This window comes from Melozone crissalis, unplaced genomic scaffold (assembly GCF_028551555.1).
Source record: "Melozone crissalis strain CALT ecotype California unplaced genomic scaffold, PUWL_Pcris_2 ptg000006l_1, whole genome shotgun sequence".
Lineage (NCBI taxonomy): Eukaryota > Metazoa > Chordata > Aves > Passeriformes > Passerellidae > Melozone > Melozone crissalis.
This window is the reverse complement of record NW_026535784.1, coordinates 46,342,232-46,358,637: the sequence shown is the minus strand read 5'-3', so window position 1 is coordinate 46,358,637 and position 16,406 is coordinate 46,342,232. Positions and strand designations below refer to the sequence as shown.

The 16,406-nt window shown below is 41.0% G+C and overlaps 1 protein-coding gene across 4 annotated transcripts in view; it reads left to right on the top strand.

Annotated features, from left to right (window-relative positions):
* Window positions 1–16,406, top strand: part of GRID2 (glutamate ionotropic receptor delta type subunit 2) — a 671,892-nt gene that overhangs the window by 573,689 nt on the left and 81,797 nt on the right. For all 4 annotated transcript variants that reach the window (XR_008484345.1, XM_054295276.1, XM_054295268.1 and 1 more), the window contains exon 13: window positions 7,233–7,428. Coding sequence is in view for 3 of the 4 variants with exons in the window: in XM_054295276.1 (XP_054151251.1) it covers window positions 7,233–7,428 (196 nt within the window). In the remaining variant the exon portion in view is untranslated. The remainder of the gene's footprint in view (window positions 1–7,232; window positions 7,429–16,406) is intronic.

Sequence of the window (16,406 nt, the reverse complement as noted above, 5' to 3'; positions counted from 1 at the left end):
TGCCAGCTTTAGACAAGCCAGAAAAAAGAAAAGAAAGTGAAATCAGTGGGTTTGCACAGATATAAAAAGTAGTTAATAGTTTTTCATTTCAGATTTCTAGCTAGCATCAGATATTACAGTGTGTTGTTGTAGGTATGGTCCTCATGATACCTTTTAAAAAAGATAGGAGGATTCAAGCAGCCTACAGCACATTTCATTTCCATGAAACATTTGGTAGTTACTGCATTTCAGCTTTTGGATATGAAGCTAGTTTGTGTTCAGAGCTCTTGCAGCTGGAGTGAAGGCTGGGCCATTCTTGCTAGTCAGTGTCTCATGGTATCCAGAGCTCTGTTTGGAGTAGCAAAGCATGCAAAATTTTATCAGCCCATCCACTAAGGAGGACCCTTAGAGAAATAAGTGTTCCCTTTCCCTGTAGAGTTTCAAATTAGATCTTTGCTGTATAACCTCACTTGATGGCATTTGTGCTCTGCCTCAATGCTCAGTTTGAAGCAAATTTTTTGCAGTTTTTAAATTAATTCAGAGAAACTAGAAGAAAAAGAATGGGTGTTAAATCTGCTTTTCCAGAGAAATGGCTACTCTTAGTACCTTTGGGAGCTCAGCTTTTCACCTTCTGCCGACACACAATATCAAGAGCAGAGGCACTCAAGTTCTGAAGTAGTTCCTAGATGCATCTTTTGTTCCCACTTGACCCAAGCTGCAGATGACATTTAAATCAAGACAGTCAGCATTTCAAATGCCATAACACTGTGGCAGCAAAGCATAATTTCTATGCTTTTAAATCTTTAGATAACTTTTGCAAATACAACATAAATTAATAGTAATTAGGAGAGGCTTTTCTTGGTAAATGCCAAATGAATTTGAAGGTCCTGAGCTATTTCTAGGAGGTGCTCATGTTCTTAATTTCATCATTGAGCCAGTGTTGACATTATTATGTTTTATGATTCCTTTAGGATCAAATTAGAGTCCATTGGCAGAGATTGATTTTATTCAAATTACTGCACTGTGTTTCTGGATTAGGAGGGAGTGTCACCACCTCATGAGCACTGACATTTTGCAGGAAGGTTGTGAGAATGGGTGAACAGAGAAGAAGTCAAAGTATTTGCCATATAAAGCCTGGTGTTAGGTGGTTTCAAGTTTAATCCACTTCTAAAATGTGTAAGCGTGAGAGTTTAGATTGTACATGTTGTGGGGGGAAGTGTGCATCTTTTGTCTTCTTCTGTAAAATCGGAAGTTCACATTATGTTCTCCATTTTATAACAAGTGTGTCTTGTTTGCTAGGTGAGACCTCTGCCTCCAAAAATGGAGGCATAGTGGGAAAGCAGGTCTTTCTTTCTTAGCCATTCTTTTCCCAACGTTTTGCTAAACCATGATTCACCTGAAGCTAGGAATTCCTTAAGGCTTTATAGAGCTCAGTGGAGCTGACTGCAGGATTTCTGCAAGGGGGTTGCACAGAATGCAGTAATTAGATATTGCCCGATGCATGTCCATTAATCTTTTCTTTAACATGGTTCAGCCTGCAAGCAATATTACCGGTTTCTGCCACAGCTCACCCTGACAACAGTCAAACCCCTTGGCATAATGTGCCCTGTTCCCTAACCCTATATCTGCTTCTGAATTATTCCTTACCGTCCTAAGGGGAAAAAAAAAAAAACAACAACCAGACAAATGAACAAAATACCCACAAAAGCACTGAAAACTTTATCTGAATCAGTCATAAATAAAGACTTCAGTGTAGGCCATGACATTGGTTGTTTTTTGCTGAAAATTTAGTGACCAGATCTTGCAGACAGCTCTGTGCAGCCCTCAAGTCTAGCACAGCTAGCCTGAATTGATCTATAACCCAGGTTTACAAAGGTGTGTTGATGCCAGTCTCTGACCTCAGTGGTATTTTATCACCTAAAAAGAAATTCAGTTACTTCTTTATGAAGCTGACTTTTTGCTTTGCAACATTTTTCTGCGTACTTTTTTAACACTTTTTGGCTGACATACGTGAACATGTTACCAATTCTGAGTCTAGGATTTGAATTTACAGAAAAGGGTATGCTCTGGAGAAAGAAACATATCCAAATCCTACTACATTTTTCTTCTAGCTGTAGGCAGAGATAATTTCTTAAATTGCAAAGTAGCTGATTTGTACTAAGCCATAAAATGAAAATGACCTGACAACTGCTGCCTGATTAAGGTGTAGAATACTAAGCAAAAGCAACAAATGCTGAAAAATACATCTATCTCTTAATAACTCTTCCTCAATTGATTAAATTCCTTCTCAAAATAGCCCTATTAGCCTAGTTAATTTAGGATAATATTGATGCTGGGATAATATTGGTATTATCCCAGTAATTGCAATGAGAAAAAAATTTATTATAAAGACCACACATAATATTTTTCCTCACAATGCTGCATGAGTGATAGACAAAAATAAGCTGAATGTTCTGACTGCATGGTCACTTCCCTAGAGGCAGAATTTTTCTGTACACAAACTCAGTTAAAGGTATCTAATTTATTAACAATTTTTTGAGCTACATCTGCTTTTTTATATTTTCTAACAATTTTTATCATTCAATACCTTGTTGCTTCAAAACTAGAAATTCAAAGAGAAAAGTTTTAAAATATGAAATTATCATTTGCTTACTCATGCTAATGAGTGCTTTGCTTTGCATATAGTTTGTCTGGGAACTATCGAAAAATTACATTTCAGTGTGGGTAATGGAATCAGGATTTGGGCATCAAAGGATCTCTTGCAGGAATTCACTATCTTCACAAATGCTTTTTCTTTATTTTGAGATCTGGTGTGGCAGCTGTGTTGGTGAAATTGGGGGACAAGAGTGAGGCTGAGGATTTACGTGTCCACTAAGGGCAATTGTCTGAAAAGAGAATGAGCTGTTTAATCCAGGAACATAGGTACACCAACAAATGTGTAACCTATAAACCAGCAGTTTTAAGAGTTCTTTCTTCTGTAAAGGAACCTCAGTGGTTTAATAATTCTAGTAGCTCTCTCAAAGTTTGTCATTTCCCTTTGTTTTTCTGTGCTTTGTTTTGCTGTACCTTCTAGGTTGAGTGTCTCAGCAGCACTTGGCAGAGCTGTGGGTTATTAAACAAACAGCTTCTGAAGGAGGTCTTGTATATTATGATCCCATTTTACATGTTTGTGTGAGGGGAGGGAGTCACTGATGTGTGCTGGATCTTTGCTGTGTTTGCAGCTTGCCTGTGCAGCAGTATATACCCAGGTACACCTCCAAGGCTCCCAGACTGCTTTCTTGCTCCTCAGCATATGGTCAGGTGAACCAGAACTTTGGGTTTACTGCCAACAACAGCATTTAGCCCCTCCACAGAGTTTACACTTATATTTGTCTTGCTTTTGTCCTCTTGTCATCATTTTCTCAGCGTGGAGCCTCACCTGTGACTGTGAAAAGACACAAGTAGGGCAGCTGAGAGGCATCCTGCACTTCAGGGCAGCACATCTAACAGAGAGGCACTGCAGACTCCAGTTAATGCCACACGTGGCAGCTACAACATGCCTTCCTGAAGGCATTGACATAATTCTTCTCCTTGTTATTTCCCTGCTGGTGGTGCCTTTGTGTGTGATAGCACGCTTGCTTCCCAGCCTGTTTGCTTCCCATACCTGGCTGTAGTACACTCCAAGACTAATAGCTCTTGTCTTGTGCTGGTTTGCCCTTCTGAAAATAACAAAGTTGCTTTTATAGCCACAAGATAGACACAGGAGCTCTTTTTCTTTTGTGCTGCTTTTAACTGATTTGTGGCAGCAGCTACACCTGTCAATTATATCCTGCTTAGCAATGATATATCCAAAAAAATGCTTTGTTGCTTGTTATATTAGAAATTAAATGGCTATACAGAGTCCTGTAATGATTGCAATTTTACTAAGTGTTGTCACTAGAAATTGGAGACCAGATAAATACTTTTGGTACACTTTTCTGGTATGACAAATAACAATTACAGGACATTGCAGTATGCATCTTGTGACAGCTCATTGCACTGCTGAGCGCTGCCAGTTGATTACAGGAATGTACTGGCAGCAGCAGCAGCAGCAGCAGGAGCAGAATGGATGAATACAGTGTGCTGTGTTTATCTAGTGCCTTTCATCAGTGATGCTTTTGACAGATAGACAGACTGTCAGCACTTTGCACAACACTTTGCCTAATGGTAGAATAAGGAGAAGCTCTCAGCAAGACCCACTGCTGCCTGCCAGGGTGCCTTTCTGCAGAGCTGTGCTCAGCCTGGCTGTTGCAGGGTTTTATTCATCCCCAGGTACAGAGCTTTGTATTTGTCCTTGCTGAATTTCACACCCCATTGCTCCAGCCTTTCTAGGCCCATCTGAACTTCAGCCTGTCCTTGAGCAGGTCCCTCCATGCAATGCCATCTGCAAACTTGACAGGAGGGTGCTTGCTTACCTCCTCCAAATCACTGGTACAGCCATGTCCCAGGTTAGACCTCTGGGGTACCTGGTAGCAGCCTGCAGGACAATCCAATTGGGAATTTATCAAATCTGCTTTCCCACACTGCTGTACCTAATGACCTCCTTTGGATACAAGAATATTGTGGCAGGCAGATAGGCAGGCTGCCTTGCTAAAGGTAATCTATGTCAGTGTCTCTAGTCTTGTCCACAAATGAAGTAATTTTAGTGTAGAAGGCAACCAAATTGGTCAGGCGTGACTTACTTTTGGTGAGTCAATGTTGAGTGCTGCCTCTAGTCTGCTTTTCCTTCATGTGCTCAGAAATCTGCTAAGGACTCACTCCTTGAGGTTGGACGACCAGCAGTAATTCCATGAATCATCTTTTTTCACTTTCTTAATATAGTCTGGATATTTTCTTTCTCCTGTACCAAGGAATCTCCCCTAGCCTCCTTCACCTTGCAAAAATTAAAGCTGGTGGCCTTGCAAGGACACAGGCCAGCTTTCTCAGCGCACTCTGATTTCTATGGATCTAGTGATCCCAATCAATCCCTGCCTTGTCTGGTTGGGATTTACCTGACAACTTACTGCTCATTGTTAGTTGAACCCTGTCACTGTTTGTTGAACATGTCTTCTTGAACTCTGCCTGTAGTCACAAGGGCCTGGGGGACCTTGGTGGGGAAGAGTGAGGCAATGCAGGCACTGAGTGCCTCAGCTGTAGCTGTGACTGCTGTCCCCATCCACAGGGTCACACTCTTCTTGTTCAGCCTTTTAGCTCTGCAAAAGCTGTTCTTGTTACCCTTGAAATCCCTCGAGAGCATCTGCTCTTGCTGAATATTTCTCATGCTACCCAGAGTTGCTGGGAAATGTTTCCAAACTCGTCCTGTGAAGATTGTCCGTCTGCTTCCACTGTCTGTACATTGTTTGGTGGGAGGAAGTTCTTTTTGAAATTCTGAGGGGTTTCTGAGTAATTTCAAAGTGTAATAGATGATTTGCTTGTTTTCCCTGGAGAAACCTACCTGGTGTCTATATCTAGACTTCAGGACTGACCTTTAAAAATGTATTAATCCTTATTTCAGTATGTTTATTAAACTTAAGCATATGACCTAAGTACCTTACTTTGGTAATTCCCCTGACTGCCACTTTTTAAAATATTTACTGCATTCCTTTTGCTCATTGGCTGTAAGGAGGTTTCGCATTTTTGCTTACAGCTCAGCCATTTTATATTTAATCTTTCACAACTCTTAGGTGTTTATCTGGACCTGACAATTCTTTTTTTTTTACTATTCAGTTGCAATAAGTACCACAGTACTTATTGTCCTGATGCCTTAGTCTGCCAGAGTCTCATATTTTTCCTCATAGAACAGAGCATGTCATGGACCTCTGGTAGAATATCAACACACTTGGTTTCAGGAAATGTTACATGCAGTACATGCCTTTGATGATTCCATATATGTAGAGATTCTTTGCAGGTTCTCTGTTTAAAAGGAATGCAATCTTGTTGGAGAAAGTGAGATAATTTTGAGAGGTTTTAATACCATTAGTTATTTACTCCTCACAATTACATTTATCCCTTCCTTATAATTACCATATGTTATCTGATTAGAATTTAGCTCTTGGTCAATGTTTTTCTAAACCCATATGTCTAAGCTTCAAAGGATTTCTCTTTTACTCAGCTAACATCTAGACTCTTGCCATTGATCTCTATTGATTTCTTCTTTTCCTGCTTTCTGTTTTGTTCATGGCATGCATATCCTGTGAGATGTCATTACTGTTTTCTTCAGTGCCATCCTCATTGCACCTAAGAATTTCATTTCTTCCAATCCCCACCCCACAGGGCCATTTTCACTGGCCTTCATATTTACATTTTTTAGAAATACAGCTTGGAATTGGATGAGTTTCCTACGTTGCTGTTTGCATTTTCTGTGTCTGTAATAAGCTTTTACAATTTGCTATTGCCTTCTTTAAGACAGCATTGAGCTCCTTGATTGTCCTTATGCGTCATCCACTAGATTTGTGCAGTTTATACACAGTTAATTTGTGCTGGGAAAGCTGTAATGGGTTTTAAGCAGTAGACGTATTGCAGTAGTTACTTTGAAATTTTAATGAGTGCCATTAAAGAATCAAAGGTACTGGAGAGCAATTCAACAGGAAAGGAAAATAAAAGCCAAGAGGTAAGGAAACTTTAAATGGTTCTAACATACAGTTTTGAAGTTCAAAGCAAGTTTGGTTGACCAAACCCCATTTGGGATGTTTTAAAAACTTCGAAAATGGTTTGAAAATTGTTTATTTATTTTGGTTTATAGAGAAGGGTAAGACTACATAACAAGTAAAGCAGAACAGTTTTATTAGACTAAATAACATGAAAGTATGATGAAAAAGCAGTTCATGAAAATGCAACAGAAATATTCTTATTGCTGAAACTGCTCTGTCCAGGTGCTCTGGGATGGATTTCCTGAGTTCTGGTGCTGCCACCAGCTCCCCACAGCAGGGTGTGTGTTTGCACTGTAGATGGGCGATTCTGATTCCAATGTTCCCTGCCTTTCCCTTGCCCCTGCTCAAAGGAGCTTGGCATTTCCCAGCACCTTCTTGCCCCTTCTCTTCCTTTTTCATCCATTTTCACTTTTTCCACCCCTTCCTTTCTCTTCATACTGCTCTTTGTGTCTTAAATCATTAAAAAAAAGGGGGAAAAAGCCCAATAGAAGAAAGTGTCATGACACCTGTCTTCCTCTGCGTTGCCCTTTGTTTGCCTGCAGCTCCTTCCTCTTGACAAAGTGCATTAAAGCCTCCCGTGTCTCTTTTCCTTCCCCACCACTGAAGGTCCCTGCAGGATCTGTCGCGGCAGACGGACATTCCGTACGGCACCGTGCTGGACTCGGCCGTGTACGAGCACGTGCGGGTGAAGGGCATGAACCCCTTCGAGAGGGACAGCATGTACGCCCAGATGTGGCGCATGATCAACAGGAGCAACGGCTCCGAGAACAACGTCCTCGAGTCCACGGCAGGCATTCAGAAGGTACTGGCACCCTTCCTTTGTGCTTCCCTTGGCAGATGCTCTGTGTTGCACCACGTTTGCTTTGCTGGCGCAATCGTGCCTTTAATCAATTCCTGAAAGCCTATTGCGCCAGCACGGAGGATTGGGACTTCTCAGGTTTGTGGCATTGAATGGCATTTTAATATCTAAGTACCTAGACTGTTTGAACCAAAAAGTATTTACAGGTGTTTTTATAGGCGATTATTACAGCGACCTGAGGAGGTCGCTGGGGTGAGAGAAGGATGAGAATCTTGTTTGATGATCAGAAGGCTGCATTTATTGATATATGATATATAATACATTATTACTGTACTAATAGGAATAAAGAGAGAAGTTGCAGAGGCTTGCTAAGCTAAGAATAGAATAGCCAAGAATGAATAACAAAGTTCTGTATCCAGGGAATCTGTCCCCGAGCTTGGTCCTGTGATTGGCCCCCAGTTGTAAACACGGAACATGATCCAATCACAGGAGCACCTGCTACATTTCACAGCAGCCGATAACAATTGTTTACATTCTTCTTCTGGGGCCTTTGCTTCCCAGAAGATGCACAAATCCCAAAGAAAGGATTTCTGTGAAAAAATGTCTGCGACAGGCGATGGCTGCATTTGTGCTGTGCCTGTGTTTGTGCAGAAGTAGAATGCAGTATAGAGATTGTTTACCCAAAGTCATGGTGTTTTGTTTCCTTGGCCTATCAGGGCCAAGTGTGTGTGTGTGAGGACTGTCAGCTGACAGTCACGGAATTCAGTGCAGAGTTGAGTGCTTGGCAGATTCAGTTTAGATGTAATGTAATATAGTGTTATATAATATAGAATAATATAGTATAATAAAGTAATTAATTAACCTTCTGATAAGATGGAGTCAGAGGTGCCGCAGTCGAGGCGGTCACGACATAAAGCAGAGACCACAAGCAGTCTCAGTTGGTAACACTTGGCAACAGTTTATTAATGAAAATGGCTGATCTTTTTTACGCTTTCCAGTTGTTTACCCTTCTTCTACCTTAGCTATTGGCCACAATAATTCAATACCATGCCATTGGTGAAAAGTTACTCTGACTCCACCTAACTTTCTAAAAATGCTTCATCCAGCTGCAGAATGCTCTTATCTTCCTTCTCTCGATCTCCTTGGTTATGGCCTTGGAGAAAGCTCCTTATCAGCTTCTTCTTCTTGTTACTTCTCGCTCCTTTAGCTAACAGGCCCGCTGCTAGCCCCTTTCACACAGAGGCATCCTTCTCTCCCCTCGTCGGGGATCCCTGCGAATTCTATACCCCAGAATACAAGAAATTGATTAGCTTTATTTTGTAGTCTCCTGACACTGAAAATCCTGGCCTTCTGTTGTAGCTCTGGGTCACGTTTGTTTTGAGAGACAAAGGCAGGAATGGATGATTTGACTTTAAAAAGAGTCTCAGAAACACATTCTGCAGTAGGTTTGGCAGTGGAAAAACACTTTGAGAGCTTTTTGTAGGCACATTTGTGAATGCAGTAGCTCCCTCCCAAATTCTGGCTGACAACTGCAGCTTTTAAAGAAACACCAGTCCATGAAAGGATTCAGTTTAAGAGTCAATATAAGTTGATGAGTTACTGTACACAAGCTTTTCCTCTAGTGTTGTATCTTTATATTCAGACTTGTAAATCAAATCAAAGAAATAGAATATTTTGCTGACTTTATTTTAAACTTCAATATGTGACGATTTCTTACAGAAAATATCCATAAGGTGTGTGTTCACATTGTTACAATCTCGATTTTTCTGAAAATCCAGATGAACTCTGGTTTTTGGTCTCCACCAAAATCCATTGGCCAGGAAAACCTGACATTTCTGATGTTCTCACTTTAGACAGTAACAAGAGAAAAGAGTATGTTAAGAAGAATGATGCAATCACTGGTGAGGTTTTGATAATAGAAGAACTGAAAAATAAAAAAGATTATTTAGAGTTTTAAAAATCCCCAACCCAGCCTCTGGATAACCAAGATCATATTTTCTCCTCTGAAGGACTAAACAGCATTAAAAAAGAGGCGGCAGAGGTCCTGGGGAACTGCACTTTTGAAACCCTTTTAGATAAAGTCATAAGCTGAAAGAGCAAGAAAAAAAGGTCTGAAGATTTATTGGCTAGAGGAAATTGCTTTTTTTGAGAGAACATATTTTAGCTCAGTTTGTAAGTGGCTGATAAAGCTGGGATTTGTCTTTTGTATATATATATATAAAAAGCCCAAAACCAAGAACCTGCCCTCCTTCTGGTTTCCCTTCCCAAGTTATAAAATGAGTTTCAGAAGGCTCAAAAGACCAGAGTACATCAAACACAGCTGTGCTCACTAACAAATTTTAGCTTGAAGAACCAAACAAATGGTATATCCTGCTGGCAGGTAATTCCAGATTACAGTCCTTGAATTTTCATTCTTGGAGACGTGGGAGTTGCTGTCCTAAAACCTACAAAACCAGAAACATCCAAGTTCTTTATTTCCCATGCTTTTGCTTCCCAGAAATAGGCAAACAATGATGTCAAAAACTAAGTTGTGTCAAGAGAGCAAGCCAACCAGCTTCCAGTTTTAAAAAAACAGAGGCCTTAGGTCTGATGCTAATGAACTTTCATCTACCTGTGGGTGCCCAATTTCTCCCCTTCCTTCAATTCACAGGAAGAAATTGCACAGAAAAAGATTATTTGCCAGCTGCTCTTCACAAGAAGCTTTTGGGAAGTTGTAGTCGGCCTGCTTGGAAAGAAAGCTGCATAAAGAAAGTGATGTTAAAAGCTGATCTTAGGCAAGGAAAACTAATAATTTAAAAGGTATCTGATAAAAGGCAGAGATTATAATCTCTGTAACACATTTCAAAAAATGAAAACATTTCATAAAGAATTAATGGGTCCCCTTGGCCTATTTATATGCTTCATAATGCTCTTCAGGGTCTTTAATGAATTTATCTGGCCACATCAGAGCTATTAACCTGATTATAACCCTGGGCAAGATACACCAACAGGTCTTCCTCTGTGCCTCATTTTATTTCCCCCATTCATCAGCACTAAAGTGTGACTGAACAGCAGCTTGTCCAGGCTCTGTGAGAGCATCACCTCAGCAACCCTTCCTGGGGTGCCAAGTGAGACAGCAGAGATTTCATGAGTGCTCCAGACAGGGACAGGGAAAGGGACTCCCACTCAGCTGGGTAATGACCACGAAGGGATTGGGAAAGAGGGGACCACCATGGGAAACAGCTGTGCAGGGATGCAGTGGACACTCCCATCTTTAGCAGCACCCCTTGCTGCACCACCTCAGAGCTTAAATGAGGTTTGCAAGGAGCCTTCACAGAAGACACTTACCAAAATATTTTTGTAAAGTCCCAAAAGTTCTTTCGTTTTGTCTTGCTTTTATCTTGACAACCCCAGTGGAGCTGGCACTATTTTATTGTGAGGAAAGTAGCAGTCTAATGCTAATGTATATATAAACAGGGGGAAGAGGAGAGAGGCCAACCACTGATTCCCTCAGCACCTCACCCCTCTCGCTCAGCAGGGCTGCCTGCTTGCTGTACCAGAGTCTTTGTGGGGAGTGGCACCTGTGTGAGTGCAAATACAATGCAGCCAAATGACAGTGATTGCTCAGCCCCACTTTAAATCAGGCATTCTGCTGCTGTGACCTGCTTTTCCTGGCAGGAGGGCAGGGCAGACAAGAGAAATAAGATGGGAAGATCACGCCATTGTAAGTTTTCAGGTTTTGATATTTATTGGTCCTGTTCCTCTCATAAATCAGGTGCATACATATCACTGTGTGTGCTCCTGTTCCATCCATAGTGAACAGCTATAAATACCACAGGTCCAGCTAGAGAGCAGCTGGATAGATTTACCCTGAAGAGAGAGCAGTTTTAAATACCTCTAACAGGAGACAGCCTGAAAAGCACAGGCACTTTAGATATTTTCTTCCACTTATTGTCTCTTCCTGTCTCAAAAGACAGCAAAAAGCTGTTGAAGGTCTGAATATAAGGTAGGGAAGCACTCAGTTGTTTGTCTTCCTGCACTGTCAAATCAAAATGGATGGGGGAGGTAGCTATATTTTTTTTTTATAAGCCTGGATTATTCTGGAGAATATTCACTTTTATCTTCCCTTTTTCTTTATTATTCCTAAGTGTTTCATGTGTCTCAAATTGATTTTCCTTTTTTTTGCATCTCATGCATCTCATTCTGTCCTAGGAATCTCTATTTTTGCGGAAGTTATTTATTCAGAGAGGATTTACAGAGGCCCAAGTCATGCCTGCTTAAACATTCATTGAGGACTCCAAGAAAAATCATTTAGGCTTAAAGATATCACATTACATACCTCTTTATGTCTTCTTAAAAAGCACATTACCCTGCTTAATCCTTTACAAGCACCACAGGCTTTCCTATCCTTGGAACTATTCCCATTTAAAATATAATGAAGCGCTTCTATTGTGCCCCTGTCTGCTCTTTCTTCCCTGGAGTATAATAGTGCCTAATGCCCTATCCTACCCACCTTGTTCCTCTGAACATGATACCATAGCCTACAGCATCTTCATTTTTCTCAGTAGTACAGAGTGGAAAATTCCTTTCCCAGGCAGAATCTGAATGTGTTTGAAACCTCTTCTGTCTATTTAACTCTATCTGTGAAATATTTAGCTGCTAGGAAACTTGTGAATTATTGCCAGGTGAAGTAATGCTTCTGGATGGTGCATTAAGAGAAACTTGTAGTACTTCCTTTTCAACGTGCTCACAATATCCAAAGGAATTTGGTCTTGAGATCTGGATTTTCTTGTGATCCTAATTGCAATGCCAGTGGAAGCATGGGAGCCAGTTTGTTTTCCCTGGACACTGTGGATGGCACTTTAACCCTCCTGAAATACTGTAACAGTAAAAATATGTATGAATAGACCATAGCAAAGCTCTGCTAAGGTTATTTGTATGGGGGAAAAAAGGGGTAATAACAATTTGCAATTCTGTGCTAGAGCAAATTGTTAATAATTGGCTGTGGATATGTTTAATTTGTTTACAGAAGTAGCAAGATCCTGAAAACTTATCTTGCCAAAACTTCTCCTGAATTAGTTAATTATCCTGATATACTCACAAATTTGCCATTGGGATTGCCATTCTTTTGGCAGATTCACTGATTGCACCACAGAAAATCCTAGTTAATGTATGGTAGTCCACACATCTTTGTTGTGAACATTTCTGGCCACGGAGTAGCCCAACTAGAAAAACTACTGAAAACAAAAGAGAACCAAGACAGACTTTTGGGATACTGGATGTGCACCATGATTGAGCAGTTTGGCAGTGGCTAAGAAAGGGATAGGAAGCAGAAGAGAAGGTGAGAGCATGTCAAAATGCTGGGACAGTTCTCGAGTATATCTCAATTCACAACAGGCGATCGGCTGCGCTCTGCAGCTCTTGGTCAGAAGGCTAATGATCAACCCAGGCACCAGCTCCCTGCTTCCCTGATTCTGCCTCTAGAGCTGATGCTTCTTGGTCAGATGAGATGTTCTGTGTCTGCTCTATGAGTAATAAGATTGACAAGTACCCCTAAGACCTTGATGTGTTCAGTCCCACAGCTGAAGGTTTGTCTCTTCTGCAGTTACTGTCTCCAGCACAGTCCATGATTTAGAGCTGACAGGGGCCTGGCAGTACCAAAGGCACTGACTGCCCTTGCTTTGTATTATCGTGGATGGTCTGGCTTTATTTTTTTTTTCCCCCTATAACTCTGTGTATCTTTACTGCCATATCTGAGGCCTTAAAAAACTTACAGCAGTGATAAAAATTAGAATCCTGACCAGAAATCCCTACAAACACAGTGTGGCGTTACTTTCAGGCATTATCAAAAGGCTAATAGTTATCTGGGTTAGCTCAGGAGCTCAGTGTGTTTGGGAAGTACAATAACTGGCCTCTGGCAGTTAACAGAGCATGAAGCAGATTCTGTGCATAGCTTTAAAAACTAAATGAAAAACTTTTCCTACCACCACATTTTCTCAGAATTCAGGGTATGTCTAACTAAAGGCTTGCTCTCCCTCACCAACACTTCTGAGTTTATAAGAAAGTCTGATCTAACTTTGACTTTCTAGAGAGTTTTCACAGGTTTTATCTAGAGTAGAGCACCTGTAAAAGTTATTTTATGCAGAGCTGGACTTTATTCAAAAGAATGGGTAAGTCACAATTTGAGTTAGCCAAGATATCAAGAAATGGATCTACATGGACGTGTTCGTTCAGCCACAAAGCAAGCCAACTATTGCTGTATTCCTTTGTCTGCAAAGTTTTCTGGAAGGTCTATCTGAGTTCATCTTCTCCTGTTTCACCTTACATGCTACTGAATATACCTCACCCTTTTTGCTTTCCCTGAAATGCCACCCAAGTTACTCCTGACTTCTGTTCAAAGGTCAGTCTGCGTACGCCCGAGTCACTTCAACAACCTCAGGTGTCACTGACACTGACTGCTGTCCTGCTGTGGTGCTGTGCCACCTAGAATTCTACCTTCCATGTAGAAGGAAGGCAGAATCTCTTTGCTTGCTCTCTCTCGTCTCTCAGTTTTTTTGAGAACTTTCCAGAGCTGTTCAGAAATTTTTGTGGGCCATGCTACATCGAGGAGACCATAGTCTTTTCTATCTCTAACCTATTCCTGTCCCTTAAATCCAAAAAAATTGGCTCCATGGAGACAACTTGAAGTTTCACTTCTCTTGAACTGAGCTGATCTTCTTTCATCTGAAATAAAATCTGTGTGTTTTCCACTGCTGTCTGTTTGTGTCTGACCACTAACTTGGTTCAACCTAAAGTCTACAGAAGTTGACTTCATCATCCTAAATTTTCTTTCTGTTGCTGCTGTGTCTAGGTAAGTCTTGCCAATTTACTTTCCACACCATGTCTATGATTTACCCATACGACCTCCAGCCTGTCACTTCAGTAGTTTTCATTGTTATTTTCTGAGGCCTCTATAAAGAATTCTTTTTGCATTTAGTTCCATTGAAAATCCTCCTGGGTCTAAGGAAAAAAAAAAAAAGAGAAGTTGCCTTGACTTTCAAGGCCTTTCATGGTGAATTCTGACTCTCCCTGCAGCTTTCTCATTTCTGAATTGGAAATCATTTGTGTGAGCTTCTAGTGCAACTCCTTTTTCAAGCAAAGTATCTTTATGCTTTCTCTAAGGACCCTTCTGTAAGGTATGTTTTCCCTCAAGACAGTAGTCATGTCTTTCCTTCAAACTCCTTAGCACTCCCCTTTGTTATTGCAGTAACAAAAACCCTGACAACCAGGTCTCTGGTGTGCTATGATCACTACCCATCAGCTGAGCAGCTCTGTTTTGTTGCTTCTTTATGCTCTTTCCCTCCCTTTGGTTTATTTTATAGCTGCCAAATCAGAGGGGAGAGAGGAACACACACGACAATCATCTAAATACTGGCATAGATGGGGTGTGGGGGAAACCAAAGAACTGCTGTACCCCAGAATGAACCAAATTAATGAACACCACCATTATCAGATGAATAACATTTCTCAAAAAACAACCTCTCTGTGCCTGACCTTTCAGCCTTCGTCCTCAAAGGAAAGCTACAGTCTAAATTCAAAAGATGAGCCTGAGAACTGAAAGTTCTTAACAGTCTGATAGAACATAGAAAAATAGGGGGGAGAATAAGATTTTATTGGGCAGTTGTTCCTTGTTATTTCTCAATTGCTCCAGATTCAATGGTGCCAGCTACATATTTCTTTTGAATGTTCTCATTGATTAACAACAATATCATTGCATTAATCTCAGAGGCAGTTTTCTAATTTCAAAGTTTTCTGCTTGTTTTCAGATGCTTGTTTGCCTGAAAACTTGGTTGTTTAGGACCTTCCCTACAGATATATCCCATCTTCTGTTCAATGATAATTCTCTCTTGAAACCTTGCTTCACCTTGGTCTGTCAATGGCTATAAATATACCCTCATCACATGTGACTTGAGGTATCTAATTTAGGTCTCCAAGTTTCTTTCTTTGCTGTTGCAGACCGGCAATTTTCTTCTCTGGAGAGTGGTCAGGAATGCCTAAGATGGCAACCTATTTCTCTTGGTGGCTCATTTTGTACAGTACCTACCAAACTAAGATCATATTCCATGATCTAAGATCATATTCCATGACTAGAAATGGCAGTAAAAATAAGAAACAGCAAAATATACTCTGAGGAGCTAATTTCGCTTCAGTCCTGTAGAATTGCATTTTGCAGAGAGCTGAGTCCAGACTTTTCAGCTGGAGAAAGGATGGATGACAGCCCTTTGAGCATGGGATGGGGGAGTGGGCCCCATCCTTCATCCTGATGGCCAAATGCAGAGCTCAGTGCTCCACACCTTGGCCTGAGCCTAACCCTGCAGTCATCTTTTCATAGGGCAAAACAGCACAGGGAGGAAAACTGATTCCTTTGTGAGTGGAGATCTCACCTGATGTTTTTCTTATGTAGAAGTGGACTAATTGAGGTGGACTCATGAGCAAAACACCCAGAGTGCATCCTGATGGCAGGAGCACAGCTCTGTAGCGGTGTAGGGGCAGCTGCCACTATCAGGCCAGGGTGCACTGTCAGCCATTGGGTCTAAAATAGCCCTCAGGCATGTGCAAAAAGTAGAATTTTTTGTGTGTTAGTAGAACTAACTGTGTGTGAAATAGCCCCCAGTCTCCAGATTTTGTTGTTTGTTGGTTGGTTGGGTTTTTTTGTTATTTCTGGATAACTTTGGATGTGTCTGATAAGTAGGCAAGGTGGGAACACTTGTGGCTTCCTGTGTGAGGACTTTGTATCTTTTTTTGGTGCTGAGCACTTTGGGAATTGCTGCCAGACTGGAATGTATCCCCATTTGTTTCCCTGGCCCCACCACATCTGAATAGCATAATCCCAAGCAGTATATATGGCAGACTTTCATTTTTGAATAACTAAGCAGCATGAATGCTGCTTTCGTTTGCACTGGCAGGTGATTAATTGTAGAAATTGTGAGTTCTGTCCTGAAGCTGGGATTTTTATGGGATCA